Raw genomic sequence first — 16,486 nt, 5'->3', positions numbered from 1 at the left:
TTGTAAGTTAAATTTAAAGTTTTTGCGATATCATTCCCACATTCCAGTATCTATCCATCCATCCATCCATCCATCCATCATCTATCTAGGAACCTCTGTAGTTTAAATAGGGACTGTGGAGGCCAATGATGACCGTTGTATTTATGCACATTTTCACATCCGTGGTAGGACCTCCGGTCAACACTCATACACTCATTCACACTCAGGAACGCCAGTGACGCTAATCTGCATTTCTTGGGACTGTGGGAAGAAACCGGAGAACCCGGAGGGAACTCACCAAGGTGCAAGGCGGCAGTGCTTACCACTTAAGATAAAGATAACTTTGGTTCCACCAATCAAATAAATCATCAATAAAAAAAGCAAACAAAAAAATAGTGCCTAGATCAGGCTTGTTGGAATCAGAACTGGGCGATGGAAGAAGGATGAGGATCATGTGGATGTATGTCGTAGGATGACCTATGAGAAGAGAGAGAGCTGGCGGAGGCGGTGTCATGCTTCGAACGATGTACTGCTGGGAAACCCTGCGTCCTGGCATTCATGTGGATGTTACTTTGACACATACAGTACCACCTACCTAAACATTATTGCTGCCCAAGTTACACCCATAAATGAACACGGTATTCCCTGATGGCAGTGGCCACAGCAAAGGGTTACGCACGTTCTCCACATTCCCCTGATCATAATCTGATCAAAAGCAGTCGGAGCGATTCAGTAGATCTCTCTAAAGTCAGTCAAGTATGTCATCTTATTAAAAACACTAATAAAGCTAATATGTTAAATGAGACACCGAAGGCTAACACTTTGCCCGGGTCAATAGTTCAGCCCAAGTGTGAATGGAAGTGTTTGTTCCTATAAACTCCAGTGTGTGTGTGTGTGACTTGACTGGCAAGAGATGCTAAGCATCCTGGGTAGAGAATTGGAACGAGAGGTTAGAGAGGCTGATTGCTTTTGTTTTGTTCGAATAAAGAGGTCGTAGTGGGAGTTTGAGTGCTTAGTAGCGGCAGTCGTTGTGAAGCTTCAGGCTGGTGTGTGTGTGTGAGTGTGTCTGGATCAATAGACAGATTCCTCTGTTCGTCTCAGAGAGTCTTAATGCTCTGGGAACTCGTTCATCCACATCAAAAAGCAAAAGAACAGCACGTAAAAAGTCATCAGACGCATCGCCGGGTCAGTTTCACTTCTCCACACCTCCGTGCTGTTCTTCATTTTGATGTCTTTATTTGAGAATTAATTTCACTTTAAGGGCTGAGCTTCATGTTATGTTATGAGTTTTGTTTTATTTATTAGTTTGGTTATTTATTTATTTATTTGTCAGCAACCGCTGCACACACACTTCTTCCTGGTCCCGTTCCTAATTCCCTCAGCGGCAAGCCTGTTTTGCTAAAGGAGATTTATAGCACAGAGCGAGAGAGAGAGACGGATTGAGAGAGAGACGGAAAGACGTGTATGGTGGTGGGCCAGTGGATGTGTCTGAAGCGTTTTCAACTCCTCCCTCCTGGGAGCGCCGGTTAGATGTGCCTCCAGCGCTGTTGGCTTCCTTACCGGAACTAAACACACATGTGCGCGCGCGCACACACACACACACACACACACACACATACACTAAGACATGCATCTTGAACAATAGGCTTGACCCCTGGGTCCTCTCTGTCAAATCCTGTCTCCTGCCTGCAGTCTTCAGGGGAATCTTTAAAAGCACTCACTGCTGTAGAGAATGTCTTCCTGCCCCTCACCGTGCTGTTTTGTTTTGGGGTTCTTTGTTTGTTTGTTTTGTTTTAAATCCGGAAACGTAAACAATCATTATTTTCAGGGTGTCACTATAATCCACATATGACCAATTATAAGAGTAGTCATTGCCCTCTCTCTCTCTCTCTCTCTCTCTCTCTCTCTCTCTCTCTCTCTCTCTCTCTTTCTTTCTCTGTCTCTCATTTTATTTCTCTCATCAATTATCAGATCAGTTTGCAGATCAGCAGCTGCCTGATAAACACAAGCTTTTTCGATTTTATTAATAACACTACATGCTCGCTGGGTAACAGTTATTACAAAAGCTAATGAAAATTAAGGAATTAATAATATTAAAAAGACTCAAAGGTGTTAAGGTGTGTGTGTTCCTAATAAGGTTTTTTTAATGCCACAAGCAAATTCCAGGGAAAATAATAAAGCCTGCGCACGACACACACACACACACACACACACACACACACACACACACACACACACACACACACACACCATCACACAGACAGAGGCGATATAAAAGGATGATTCCAGGAGAAAGAACATCATGCCAAAGTGCTGTTCTGGGTTTCAGTGGTTTGGATTGAGAACACAGTTAAGCCTCCTGTTTCCAGTTCCCAAGGCAATGGGTTTCTCTCTCTCTCTCTCTCTCTCTCTCTCTCTCTCCCTCTCTCTCTCTCTTTGTCACTTTGTCTCTCTGTCTCTCACTCTGTCTCTCTCACTCCACTCATGATAGCTCACATTCATGTAATTCACAAAAAGCAAGTAAGTCATCCTTCCAGGCCTAAGAGGTGTATCGATGACTTTTTAATGTCTTTGTGTGTGTGTGTGTGTGGTTGTGTTTGTGTGTGTTAGAACAACTGTAGCTGAAATTCGAAAAAAAAAAACATCTGCGGTTTAGCTGTAATCATATCAGCTCAGAGCGATGATGTCACTCTGAAAAGCAAACACAATCATTTCTGTTTTTCTTTTCGTCTTTCTTTTATTTAATTATTTCTTTCTTTATTTTTTTTCTTTGTATGCTGGTAGAACACGGATTTTTAACGTGAATGAGATGAGAGGAAAAATCTATTCAGTTACATATCGAGATTCTGTTGTGTGTCAATTAGTGTATCCAAAATAATTTTTACAAATGAATTTTTATATACAGTACTGTGCAAAAGTCTTAGGCAGCATATTATATACTGTACCAATTTTGTTATATGTGTCTGTCATATCTGCATAATTATGTACAAAATCATTCAGTATTTTCATATATAACTTATAAATGATAAATATTATAACATTACAGGAGAATATATGGATGGCTGTGAAGACAAAAGGCAGACCGGTTTTCCGATGGAAACAAGAAACCTAATGTACGCTCCCGGGATTTACATAAAAATAGAACGGAGCGAGGGTGACAAAGTGACCAGAAGAACTCATATTCTCCAGCAAGCTCAGTAAAACCTAACAACTGTTTTACTTATAAAACTGCACAATGAATTTTCACTCCAAATATTGACTGTTTATTTTATTACTCTTTATCGCTCTTTATAGAAATTTATTTTATGCAGAAATGTTTTCAAAAGCATCTTTTGCTTATGCCATATTTTTGTATGTGCACAGTACTCTAAGTAAAACAGCTGTTAGGTTTAGCATTAGATTTTTTGTTTCCGTCTAAAAAAAACTGGTCTGTCTTACCAGTACTATATTTTTGTTCTTTACAGACATGCATATATTCTCCTGTAATGTTATTTATTTATTACTTTTTAAGTTTGTTTTGATTTTGTACCTAATTATGCAGACATGATAAACATGTATAACAAAATTGGTACAGCGTATAATATGGTGCCTAAGACTTTTGCACAGTTCTGTGTATATTCTGTATGTTTGCATTTGAGGTGGTAAAATGATGCTGTTGTAAACATTCGTTTAGAGTTATAATAAAATCTGAAGGGCGGAATATGGTATGGCAATACATCGAATCAGCACCAAGGTATCACCATAATAGCGTATCGGTCGTCCCCTGCTCATTCCCATCCTTGACGTTTATCTGGAAATGTATGATGATTGATGGCTTGATGATTGATGATTCTAGTTACAGAATAAAGTCTCATCAATTGTTTTTCTTTCTCTCTCTCTCAGGCTGGACAGAAGGACAATCCTGCGTTAGACCCTATAATCCACGGCCTGAGAGGAGTCGTGCATCACGGTGAGTAAATTTGCAGAGCACTGGACAGCAGCACCATATGGCTCTGGACTGCTGTCACTTTCCCACTCTCCGAAATGATCACCTTTATAGCTCTAAAGCGTTTCCGAATCTCCCAGTGCACATAAAGTTCAGAAGGTTCTACATTCACAGACCGTGCCTGTGTATTCAGAGTCCGTCAACACCATTTTGTAAAAAAAGATATTGAGAGAGAGATTTTATCTACTGTATATCTGTCGTTGAGCTTTAGGTTTGGCTTGTTTAGGTGTGTTAGGTGTGTGTGTGTGTGTGTGTGTGTGTGTGTATACACTAGCATTCCTCTGAATCCGCTCAGGTGCAGTACAGTACAGGGACTGGACTAAAAATGAGAGACAAAGGGTCTGTCATGAAGCCTGAAGAACTTTTCCTCAAGACTACATGAAAAATAATCGAACTCTTTGGAAGCAAATGAGAGGGGGGTCAAAACTTTCGCACAGAATCTTCCATAAACATTATCGTACAAAAGTCGCCTTGAGCGCTGCCTCATTTTTTATTATTTTGCCTCGAAAGAACCAGACTTTCTTGCATTTTTAGTGCTTTAACTTTATAGCTGCACAAGAGATCTAACAATTTGACAACATTCATGTTGATTTTTTTTACAGTTAATACACTAAATGTTACCAACAATATTTTTAATTATATTTTTTGTTATGTTGCATAAAATATTTGTGGACACCCAGCAAATGGAACAATAGACACTAAAAGTGTAAAAAAAAAAAAAAAAGTGTTAATTAATTTTTTGTTATTTTATCAGTAGACATTTTTCACCAAGCTTTTTAGGAATCCTGATCCTCAAGTACAAAGGGTGTTCAAGTCAAACCGGGACCTACTGTAGTACTAATATGATATGACTTTTAGCCACAGTAAAACATCAGAATGGTGCAAACATTTTAAAGAAGGCAATGACAATCCTGGCCTATGTGACTCCGAGCTCACTCCAAGAACATTCCAAAAACCCTCCTGACCTCGCCCCAAGCCATTTCCCACATGTTTGGGCCATTAAAGGAGTTCCTGGGAGGCCAGGCCGATCATGGCTCTGACGTACTGACGAAGCTTCCTACCTTGATGGTATCCGAGCACTCGTGAAACGCTGGGATAAGTGCATTAGTGTATCAGGGGATTATATAGAGAAATAAAGGTAGTTTTTACTTTCATGATTGCGTTCTGTGTCTCGGTTTGACTCGGACACCCCTGATGGTTAACCATGTAGCACATGATATTGCTAACAAGATGGCCGAAACTGTCTACAAGGTCAAGGTGAGAGGTTTCTGAGAGGAGCCATCTACTGCGGGCTTCAGCGTCTATATAAACGATGAGTCAGATTGTGGGAAACCGCTAAACTACGAAACGTACATGTGCTGAATCCCGACTAGCAAGAAAGCCTTTTAAGAAAAATAGGATGTGACCAACGGGTCAAGCGGAAAGAAACAAACTTGTGGGTTTTTTTTTTTTTTTTTTTTGCGCTGGAAAAGTCGACTAATTCAGGCACCATTAGCCCCGAGACATGGCTGTTGAAACGGATGACTAACATGGAGATGATGAAGACGGGTCGAGAATGCAGGACGTCACGATGTGCGGGTGTGGGTTCACAAATAAATACATCCACTGTAGCATGCACACAGGTCTGCTGTCTGACTAAGGCCACGCAGCCTGTGGAGTTTATTTTTAAATACATATGAGAAACTCGAACGGGAATGTAGTCGATCACACCGATTGGTCATCACGTCTGTTTGTCTAATGGCCCCGCCCACCTCACGTCACCAAACCTTCATCACGCCACCTTCTGTCATATAAGACTATCACAGTGACTGTGTGTCTATATCTGTGTGTGAGAGAAAGAAAGAGACAACTAAAGGTCAAAGGCCAGATTCAAAACCCTGTCTTGAATATTGCTGAAGCAGAAAAAGACTGAAATGAACATATGGATGTTGAGTGACCTCCAAAAAAGCTGTCCCTTTCTCAGCCAGTTAAAGGCATGAGTGCACTCAATAACATCCTGGCCTGCTAGTCATAGAGCCATGCCAAGTGAGGAGGGAGTGTGAGGGTGTGGGTGTGTGTCTGTGTGTCTGTGTGTCTGTGTGTGAGCAAAAAAGAGAGAGAGAGAGAGAGAGAAATCCGCAGTCGAGTTGCAGGAAGCTGCTAACAGGAGAGATCAGCTGTAATGTGTAGTAGAAACAGCTGCTGCTGTCAGCCATCGGCGAAGCCGCATCATGAGTACAGGACGATGAAGAACGCTGATGGCGGCGCTGATGATGATGATGATGATTGCTGGGATTGTAGCCGAAGTGGTTGTTAAGACGGCGTCCGTATGAATTTGTTTCCTCCAGCCGTAGACGATGTTGATGGTAGTAATCAGCTTGTTGGCAGGGAGGACGAACGTAACGGATGATTATAATGTGGGTGAAGGTGCAGGTTGTGTGATGGTGCTATTATCCGGCCCGTTGTTAGCGGGTAATTCCTCCGGCGGTATGTTGGACACAGGTTGATGGTGATGAAGGGCGATGAAGAGTCTCAGGCCATTAGGGATGCAGATTTCATATAATATTCTATCTCTGGTGAGTGGATGTAGGTACTGTGTGTGTGTGTGTGTGTGTGTGTGTGTATGTGTGTGTGTGTGCTTGCCCACAGCAGGCTCCACTAGGAGGTAGGACATGGGCGTGTGTGTCTGTCAGTGTTCTAGACAGATCTCAGCAGGGGCTCTGCCGCAGACACCGTCACAGCCATTTCTGCACTTTTACACACACTTCCAGCCCTGTCACTCCAGACACTCGTGAAACCAGTCAGCATTTGGATATAAATCGCACCGAACGCACCATTTTGACTTGCTAAACATTTTTATTAAATAACCAGATACACCAACTATTCCTGTTCCTTCCTCGCACGCTTTGTCTTTACCCACACTGATTGTGCACTCAGTATGTCATCAGGAATTTTAAACACACACACACACACATACACAGACCGTGCAGATGGAAAGCCCTGCACAGCCCAGCTGTCTGCTTCTCTGCTCATCCACTCATTTCTTCCAGTGCTCTTGCTTAATATTTAAGCATGCATTAAGGCTAGGAGAGAAGCACCATGTTAGCAGATTCGGCTTGCGGACCCGAGTGTGATGTTTTTTTTCCCGGAGACGACCCCGTCCTTACATGTACCCCGTCCTTATGTATACCTCCGGCGTCGTGTCTCGGTTCAAACTTTAATGCGTGCATATACTCTTCACTGTGACTCCAGGATTGTACCTGAGTTGAAACAAACCTCCCAATGCTCACCTGGATGGTTCTGATAAAGTGAAATGTGTTTGTTGCATTATGTAACAGCCTAAATTAATTATTTGAGGATGGTTTTTTGGTTCCTATTCTATTCCTGGCTACTGATTACCAGATGTTATCCGTGTAACACACTCAGAGCAAAGTGCTATCTGCACTTTTCTGCATACATACTCCTACAATTAGCCAATGATGATATTAGCTGACTGGCAGGAGAGAAAGTGTATCTGCTCGCATCACGGCCAATTCAGCTCTCAGTTTTGCTCTTCGGAAAGGCTTAACGATTTTGAATAGCAGTCTTGCCAAAAATGATTCAAACAACACGCCTGAATGATTCATTTAAATCGTATACAAACAACATTGCAGTTCTCAGCAGCATGGTTTGTTGCTGCATTAAAGAAGCAATCTGCATGAGCAACCGTAGGAAAAGGTTCTTCTGCAGGAAAGGAGAGAATATGAACCCGGGGGGGGGTTCATATTCTCTCCTTTCCTGCAGAAGAACCTTTTCCTACGGTTGCTCATGCAGTCTGACATGTCATCAAGAGAATACTGACAAACTGATGGAATAAAAGCATATGGTCTTATGCAAGTCTTTACAGCCACAGCTGTGCTGCTCGTGCTGTTTCTTCTGCATGGAAAAGTCTCTGTTTTAAGGAGAGACTCGGTGGCTTGCTAGGTTGGTTACAGTTCTGCGGTTGAGGGATTTTCCTCCCATGGCTCTGTGCGTGTGTGTGTGTTTGTGTGTCCGCGTGTGCAAAAGTCTCCGGGCTCATCCATTACCATGCCACTGAGCCAGAGCCTCTCCGTCTTCCTCTCTTAGTCTTCCTCACTCCAGTTTGCTCACCTCCTGTATAATCTCATGAGGATTGGTGCTCATTCAACCCTAACTCAGATGTGCAAACAGAAAATAAAAACACATTAGCATAGCCACTTAAACACACTCCGAGCACCCCATACATCTTAATGATTTCCTCCACACCACCTCTCCACCTCCTGCTGTCCAATTCAATGAGAAACTGGCACACCGTCATGAGGAAATGCCCAAACTGGGACCCTGTTTCCCTGGTTTATTTTTTTACCAAATCTATGACCAGTTGACATGTTAAGGTGAATGTGAATAAGTTATATGAAGAGATATAATGCGCTTACTATAAAAAAAAAAAATAATAATAAATAAATAAACCATTGGGACCACACGAGTGCTGGTATAATTTTTTTTCCAAACAATATTCCCACAGCTGATCTTTTTTGATGATCTTTATAGTCACTGTTTTGAAGACTGCTCCAAAATCTCCTATCAGCGTGTTAAATGTACTGTTGAGTTTAAATCCAGTGATTGTAAAGGCCATAGTGTGGCTTCAATAAATTTATTGAGCTCTTGTACCCTGCGGAAGGTCATCCTGTTGGGGACTATTCCCATCAGAAATGTTTTATCCTAGGATAAATGCGATCTGCTGTAAAGGGACCAAAACACAAACCACAGCAATATATCCACAGAGCCACCTTTTTCTTTTTATTATTAATTTGTCAATCTTGTCCCTCTCTGCAGCATTGGCTGTTTAATCCTGACTGTTCTGATTAAATAGGGCACAGCATATGCAGTGGCTTTTTATCTGCCGCTAAATCCTTTTAAACAAGCGTCTCTATTGTATCCTCTTTTTTTTCTTTCATTTGAAATCTAGGTTAGTGATGTGACAATCTAGGCTTATATCAACGCTGCTTAAAATGTACTCTGACTTGTGCTTATCTTCACCGCTGAAAAAAAAAAAAAGGACAGCTGGACAGAATATAAGAGTGGTCATAAATGCAAATCCGAATGTTCGAAAGATGTTTGTGTCATAAAGCTACGGGAAATATGTGCACCCCGGGTGCAATTTGATCCCTACAAGATTGCATCGTGAAAAGCCACGGATTGCAGCCACTGCAGAATTGGTCTGCTTTGCGCTATCGATCAGGTGTCGTTTCGGTGAAAGGCCAAAAATCTTCTCATGTTCTTCAAATTAGTTGCTTGTCAAATATTGGTCCTAAAATATGCTCTGCATTCACACATTCATGGTGCAAAATAGGTCAGTCACTTTGTTCTGGGGTGCCAAAGAGTGCCAAACTCCAGCTTTGTAGAACCACATAATTGCATAAAGTTGTGCTTATTTCTCTGATAAAATATATGCAATTTGTATAATTCATGCAAGTGAGGGGGTTCACAAGGAAGTCAAAGCATCCGAAAGACCTTTAAAATGAATAAACCTCGCAAGAAATGTCTCTTTAGTCTCCTGAGACCTGGACTATACATTTTTGTTTGTATATTGCACTTTCTTCTCATTTGCTTCTCTTTATTAGCACTCGGTACCTATGAACTTAATTACAATCTTCAAAAAGGAAGAAGTTTGGTATTTGAGTTTTTGTAAGGATCGTACAAGAAAAAAGAAAAGGAAAGAGATCAAAGTATCATATCCTCATTTGAAGACACTCAGGTCTGCAAAGGTTAAGCTTATCAAATCCCTACATGAGCTGAACGAGCTTCGTTAAATCAGGTAAATCTTAAAATTCGCATACACAAATTTCAGACAAAACGTCAGAGTGGTCATAAATGCAAATCCGAAAGGTTAGTATGGGTATCGTATTTCAGTATATATATACCCGATATAAAATAAACCTACTGTAAATGTTTTGGATGAACATATATATTCTTCCCTATTATGGCTTTTTCATTGTGTAGTCTCACTGATTTGACATTTCTGACTCCCTCTCAGAGAAAGAGACGTTTCTGGAGCCTTTTGTTCTGCGGGACCTGTTGCCATCCTCGATCGGGAGTTACTACCGCTACATCGGCTCTCTCACCACTCCACCCTGCAGTAAAGTAGTAGAGTGGATCGTCTTCAGCAGACCTGTCTTCCTGTCCTACAGACAGGTGAGAGTGTGTGTGTGTGTGTGTGTGTGTGTGTGTGAGTTTGTCATTTGCAACATGTTTTTGAGTTTGATTTGTATGTTTTGCAGCTCATCACTGACTCAATTTAAACTCTAAAAACTGGCGAGCCAGCCAGTTGGAAATGAATGCAGAAATTGGCAGGGATTTAGGATACAACAACAAATCGTACTAGAAGCTGACAAGAACTTTGACTTATAAAACTGGTCATTTAGGAAAAAAAAAAAATATATATATATACAGAATTTCTGTATATATATATATATATATACTCATGGAAAAACGAGGCTCTCATAACCTGAAGAAAAAAATCTTGAGATCAATTTGTGTTTTGCCACTTCTGCCTGGAGCACCATTTGTTAGATTATAAAAAAAAAACGCCAGCCCAAAATTGGCACGGGTTTATGTCGAACATTTTGGAGGAGTGATTTTCTGCATTCGGAAGAGACGTTCTTAAAATGAAGCTCTCATACGCCGAGTATGATTTTGTCTTTTCCAGCTCCTGGCTGGCTTGCCAGTTGTTTGATTTTGAAGCGAGCCAGCCATGAGACGCCAGAAATTTAAGATGAAAGGTGTGTGTGTGTGGGGGGGGGGGGGGTTATATTTCTATTCATCGGAAATGTTCACAAAATTATGCATCACACAAGTTGAAAAAAGCCCGAGGTTGATTTTGTCCTGTCAGGTTTTGAAGCGAGGCAGCTAATAGTTGACAAGTATTTCAGATCTCAATTAAGATGTAAGTGCGAAGGGGTCGTTCTACAGACAGAGACGTTCCTACACGTAGCCTCTCATAGGTGAGAGAAAAAAAAACGATTATGTATGATTGTGCTTCGTAGGATAATACGAAGGGACGTATCCAGAAAAGAGGTGTTTAACACAGATTGAACCCAAATGTGCTGTCTTGATGAGTATTGTTTCCGATGCTTATTACACACACCTTACTTATCTTCTTACATTAGGTGCGTTAGCTGAGGTTGCAGCAAAATTCTGCAGGGTAGTTAAACGGCGTTACGAAATGAATAGCACTTAAGAATAAGAGCCGGACCGTGCTGTGGATCTTTTTAATTATCTACGATCACAAACACAATCTCAAACTCATTCTCCAACTCATTTCATTCTCTTTCATCTGCTACTTTTTTATTTTTTTTAATCCCCTCTCTTTATCTCTCGCTCGTTCAATTCTCTCCGGTGAGCTTCTCGCATCTACATCAAGGACGTACATAAAAATGCAAGTCGGTAGATAATCTCGTACTCCTGCACTTGTTAATCGACACCGGCAGCTCACATAGTGAGCTGTACACCGCTCGGTAATAATGGAAACAAACAGCCGAAGGAAGCTGTGTGACGGTGCGTTAACTAGACGACCCGGGGCCCGCTTACAACCACCTACCCACCCACCCACCCTTCTCTCCTCTGCTGCCCCCTCCTCTCTGGTACGGAGAGTGTTTGGCTTAAACCCTAATGAGCTGAAATGAGTTTGCTTAGGGAGCGCGACGAAAGCAGGCCAAGTGTGGATGACGAATTCAGCTGATTTGTGTGAGCCAGCGAGGAAGGCAGAAACACGAGCAGGAGGAGGAGGAGGAGGAGGATACAGGGGCAGTCCAGCATCACAAACTCATCGTACGAAAGGAGAATAGATAGAATCAGTCTATCAGCCAGACAGCTGGACAGCGAGTGTCAGCGGGAAGGAGAAGGACAGGACGAAACCCGAGAGGACAGAAAAAGAAGTACAAACTGAATGTATTTGAAAAGAAAGAAACAGCATGTCAAATGTATTCGTAAATTTGTAACTGTGATAACAAACAGAAATAACAGTTTAGACAAGGAATATATTTACACTTCCCTATTGTGTACACCCGAATGTTTTAATTAGCTAGGATTGTTGTTTTGTTAAAAAGAAAAGAAAAAAAAGATTATGGAGTCACATGATGAGAGAATGCTTCATAGTAGGACATTGCAGATCAGCGTTCAGGCCGTGAGACAGTCCTGTAATAGTCATTCGTATTCTGTGCTGAGTGTCAGAATTGGTAAAAAAGATTTCACACGACATCTCCAGTACATCAACCTCGGGTGAAACAGAATCCGACGAGGGTTTACTGTGAGAGAGAGAGAAATGGGTTTAAGTGCGAAAGAAAAGGTTCTGTCCTGTTCAACATTGATTAGTTCTCTAACTTAGTTTAATGTAAGTTGCTGTAGTCTTGTTGTAGTTTGTGTCCTTGCGAAGACAGAATTGCTGCTGGGTTTTGATTGATTTTACTCTAATTGCAGGATCACGCAAGTGCTACTTTTTGTGTTTAGCATCAATGCCAATGCCACATACGTCGTATGTTAAACTTTTAAGTAGACCTTGCTATAGAATACCAACCTGAGGAGAATGTTAATGTGAAAAAAAAACGTGTTATGAAATGGATTTACAGACGTGAGTGAAATATCTATCTAAGGTTGAATTTAAAGTAATATAACACAAGTTTGTGTACGTGTACAAGAGTTTAAATTCCACATTTAAACCTTTTACTGTGATTAGTGCTCTTTGGTTGTGATTAGAGTTTTTGTTATGAGCAAGAATTCTCCATTTATTTCATCATTTTCACGAGAGAAATGAGATGCAAAGAGAAAGACTCTTTGACTTGGCCTGGCTTTCATGACAAGACAAGCCTTTTTTTTCCATCCTTTTTCCTTCAGTTAGTGGCCATTAGGAGGTCATTTAAAGCGATTGACACTGGGAGCGTTTTTGTCCTTTCTTTCCTCCTGTGATTTGGTTTGAAAGAAACAGATAAAAGCTCCTGTAGTAGATGACGACAACGGTGCTGTCTTTCTGTTCATGTTTTTTTTCGCTCACTATTTTCCTCTCTCTTTCTTTCTCTCTATCTTGTTAGCACTCTCTCTTTTTCTTTCTCCCTTTGTTGCTGATGAATCAGGGAAGTAGGTCACGGCGAGCAACAGGTGAAGCTCAGAAGTACTTTTAGCACAGGTTCGACACACAGCTCCAAACATACACACACAGACAAGCACTCAAACATGGATATATAGCGACGTGCACTCAAATCTGCGCGGCCACACACAGGGCCTGCGTACGGCCCTATTGCATATTTAACAGTTTCTTTGCTTCACACACAGATTTCCAAACTATTGCCGCACTAAGCCGTTTACTTCAGACGTTTCAGATATATTACAGACTCGCAGATTGTGATTGGGAGATTATCTCTGGTAGCTCCGTACTGACACAAGGCTAGAGGCAAGGCCATGTGTTGTGTGTAAATATCAGTCGGGATGAAATGTCCTCGCTCAGATTTTAACATTGTGGAGGCATTTTTTAATAAAATAAAATAAAAAAATTAAGTATTAGAAGGTTTTGATTTGGCCACTAAGGTTAGATTGAGCTGTAGCAAAGCATTAATTAGCCGCATTAATAATAGTGTCAATGCAAGGGTCCCCAGAAGCTTAGAAAAAAAATCATAATTGTTAATTGAGATCAGCTGTACGAGCTTAGCATGCACTCATCACGCATCTATCTATAAATCATCTATTACTCCTTTTGTCTAGATTTTTAGTCTTAAAAACAGAATCTAGTGATGTAAGAGCCATCCGTTACCATGACAACGGTTCGAACATATTATTCTCATAACCGCCATTAAGGAAAATAAAGAGAACAAGAGAGAAACAGAGAGAGATGAACAGCGCAATGGGTTTTGAGGACCGTTGAAAAGAAGCAACATGGCTAATATTAGCGTTAGTGCTAACGACACTTGCTTTGAGCAGGTCCTCAGAAGTACAGTATCAGTGCAGTGCTATAAGTGATAAGGTGTAAAAAATTATATCCACTCGTTTTAGATAAACTACATTTTACCCGGATCATTGCTAAACTCTTGAACTCCCAGCTCCCCTCCAGCAAGCACTTTCTGCACTTAATCTCTATCGCACTTATAAATACAGCAGTTTTATCTAAAGACAGAAAGAGAGAGACAGAGAGCAGAGGAACGTAGTGATCCAGAGAGCTATAGAGACAGAGAGGAAGTGTAGAAGGCAGCTGGTGCTGACGGAGGTGGGCTTGTCTGATGGTTATAGCCCGTGTGGAGCTCCACCTGGTCGCGCTCTTCTTTCACACCTGCTGTCTGACTCGCTCGGTCTTCATGAGAGAGGAGTCATTTAGGAACGAGTGCAAGATGAGCGAATGGGATGGGAGGAAGGGAATTTCAAAGGGGAATAAATCCTAGACTAAGACTCGTCTGATCCATATATCCATTCGTCCTCCCTGGAGGCCTGTTAGAGGACATACACACACACACACACACACACACACAAATACATGCTGTGCCGACATAGCTGTAATGTTTCCCACATTTCTCCTGTCTTCTTATACTCTCTCTCTTACTCAGACACACACACACGCCACAATGCCATGTGATCGGGATTGCATTACCTGATCTGGTTACAACAATCAAACTGGAGACAGCGTTCCGTGTACAGTTATATTTCTATAGATTCCATTTTTATCCATTATTTCTTTTTGTTTTTAATCATGGTCTATTAATTCTTAATTTACAGAACGTGGTGAGAATCTGATTAGCAGCTCTCATTACAGCCGTTAACGCTACGTCTCATGTTCTGATCCAAGTTCTTCGTGTGCAATTTAGGCTCAATAAAAATACAGATTTTTTTTTTCATGTTCGTATGTGGGTTGTTTTTTTGTTGTTGTTTTGTTTTTTTCCGTTTTTTTTTTTTTTTTTTAAATGCGTGAAACACTCAGGTGGAACCAAGGCAGATTGTGAACCGGTGCCAGTGCAAGCTCGCGCTTTCCATCTGGCACGCGAATCGTAAAAACCTTGTGGCAACTCGAGCAACTTTTGGCCCGCAATGCACTATCCATTTCCAAAACCGATCCGTATGTGCATAAAGTTTTTAATCATCTGCTATCTGGGAAAAAACGCTTCTTTAAAACAGACGTGCGCTCGTGTTAATGGATTTTCAGCCATGCTTGTAAGGGGACGCTTGGGGAAAAAAAAAAAAGAAAAGAAAGAAAAGAAAGGATCAGTCGAGAGTTTGTGTAATAAATCCAAAATAAATCTTGGAACTTACAGTATAAAGTGATATGTTGTTATATGATTTGTGATTCCATGTTCAGAACCAGTCACCAGAGCTCTGATTATTATTATCTCGTGGCACAGTACAGCACGTATCATAGCTACAGGATGACCGGTTCGATCCAGAACTCGTCTTTTTTTCTTTTTCGGTTGATCCTCATTAGCAGGGTATCTCAAGAACCGAGCGTTAAATGTCCGTGGGGTTTTAATGGAATGAGCATTTTACCCAACAAAATGAGCTGGAAAATTTTGGATTTTGGGGCGGGAACAGGACCAACAGGACCAAGGTCACAGCAAGGTCAGATGCCTGAAATAGTTGTTCTCTGTTACCATTGTTGACCCTTGCAGATGCTTTTACTTGTTACAGAATTCAACTGCTTGTTTACTGGATGTGGGAATCATATTTTAGAGCAGAATGAAGTCACTGAGGGCATTGGGAGAATAGTTTTTAAAGATACACACACATATATATATATATATATATATATATATATATATATATACCTACCTACTGAGTGTCCAGTGTCAACACAGTTTGCTAAATTTTCAGCCCAGCAATTTGCTAATTAAGGAGGAGTCAGCGTATCATCAGCATATTTTTAGGATGAATTGAAAAAAAAAATGTACTTTTAGACAAGTTGAAATGTTTTTACTTGCTTAAATCTGTAGCAAAAATAAATAAATAAATGTAGGAGAAATTGAAGTATGAAGTTGTGTAAAGATTAAATGGCGATGAGTGCCCACAAGAGGGCGCTCTCTTACATCACTAACAGGATCGAATCATGCGCTATAGACAAAGACGGAAAACAAACGTAACATCGCCATGCATTGTTTTTTTGTTTTTTCTTTCCATTTTGTTCACAAGTAAGGCATCATGTGCGTCCTGGACGTGCCGGGACTTTCTCTGATGGCATTTAACACTTATTGTTGCTTTTTCATTGCATGTACAGATTTGTAAAATAAGGCTGTTTGTGTATGTAGATGAATGTAGATGTATTCAGATCGCAGAGGATCGTTGGTGATGTGTTGACAATTGTGAGTGTGTGTGTCTCTCTGACGCAGTTGGAGGCGTTCTACTCCATCTTCACCACCGAGCAGCAGGACCACGTGAAGTCGGTGGAGTACCTGCGCAATAACGTCCGCCCACTGCAGAGCCTGGACAACCGCGTGTTGTACAAATCCGCCGTCAAAGACGCCTGGCTGCCGTATCTGACCGACCCTTATGGCACAGAGTCCTCCAAAGGTGGGCTGA

At 41.2% G+C, this 16,486-nt stretch overlaps 1 protein-coding gene across 3 annotated transcripts in view; it reads left to right on the top strand.

The window, feature by feature from the left end:
* ptprga (protein tyrosine phosphatase receptor type Ga) overlaps positions 1-16,486 on the top strand; it is a 252,060-nt gene that overhangs the window by 191,321 nt on the left and 44,253 nt on the right. For all 3 annotated transcript variants that reach the window (XM_053483753.1, XM_053483752.1, XM_053483754.1), the window contains exons 6-8: positions 3,862-3,928; positions 9,981-10,138; positions 16,297-16,477. In XM_053483753.1, the coding sequence (XP_053339728.1) occupies positions 3,862-3,928; positions 9,981-10,138; positions 16,297-16,477 (406 nt within the window). The remainder of the gene's footprint in view (positions 1-3,861; positions 3,929-9,980; positions 10,139-16,296; positions 16,478-16,486) is intronic.

This window comes from Clarias gariepinus, chromosome 23, assembly GCF_024256425.1.
Source record: "Clarias gariepinus isolate MV-2021 ecotype Netherlands chromosome 23, CGAR_prim_01v2, whole genome shotgun sequence".
Classification (NCBI taxonomy): Eukaryota; Metazoa; Chordata; class Actinopteri; order Siluriformes; family Clariidae; genus Clarias; species Clarias gariepinus.
This window is presented reverse-complemented; position numbering and strand designations above follow the sequence as displayed.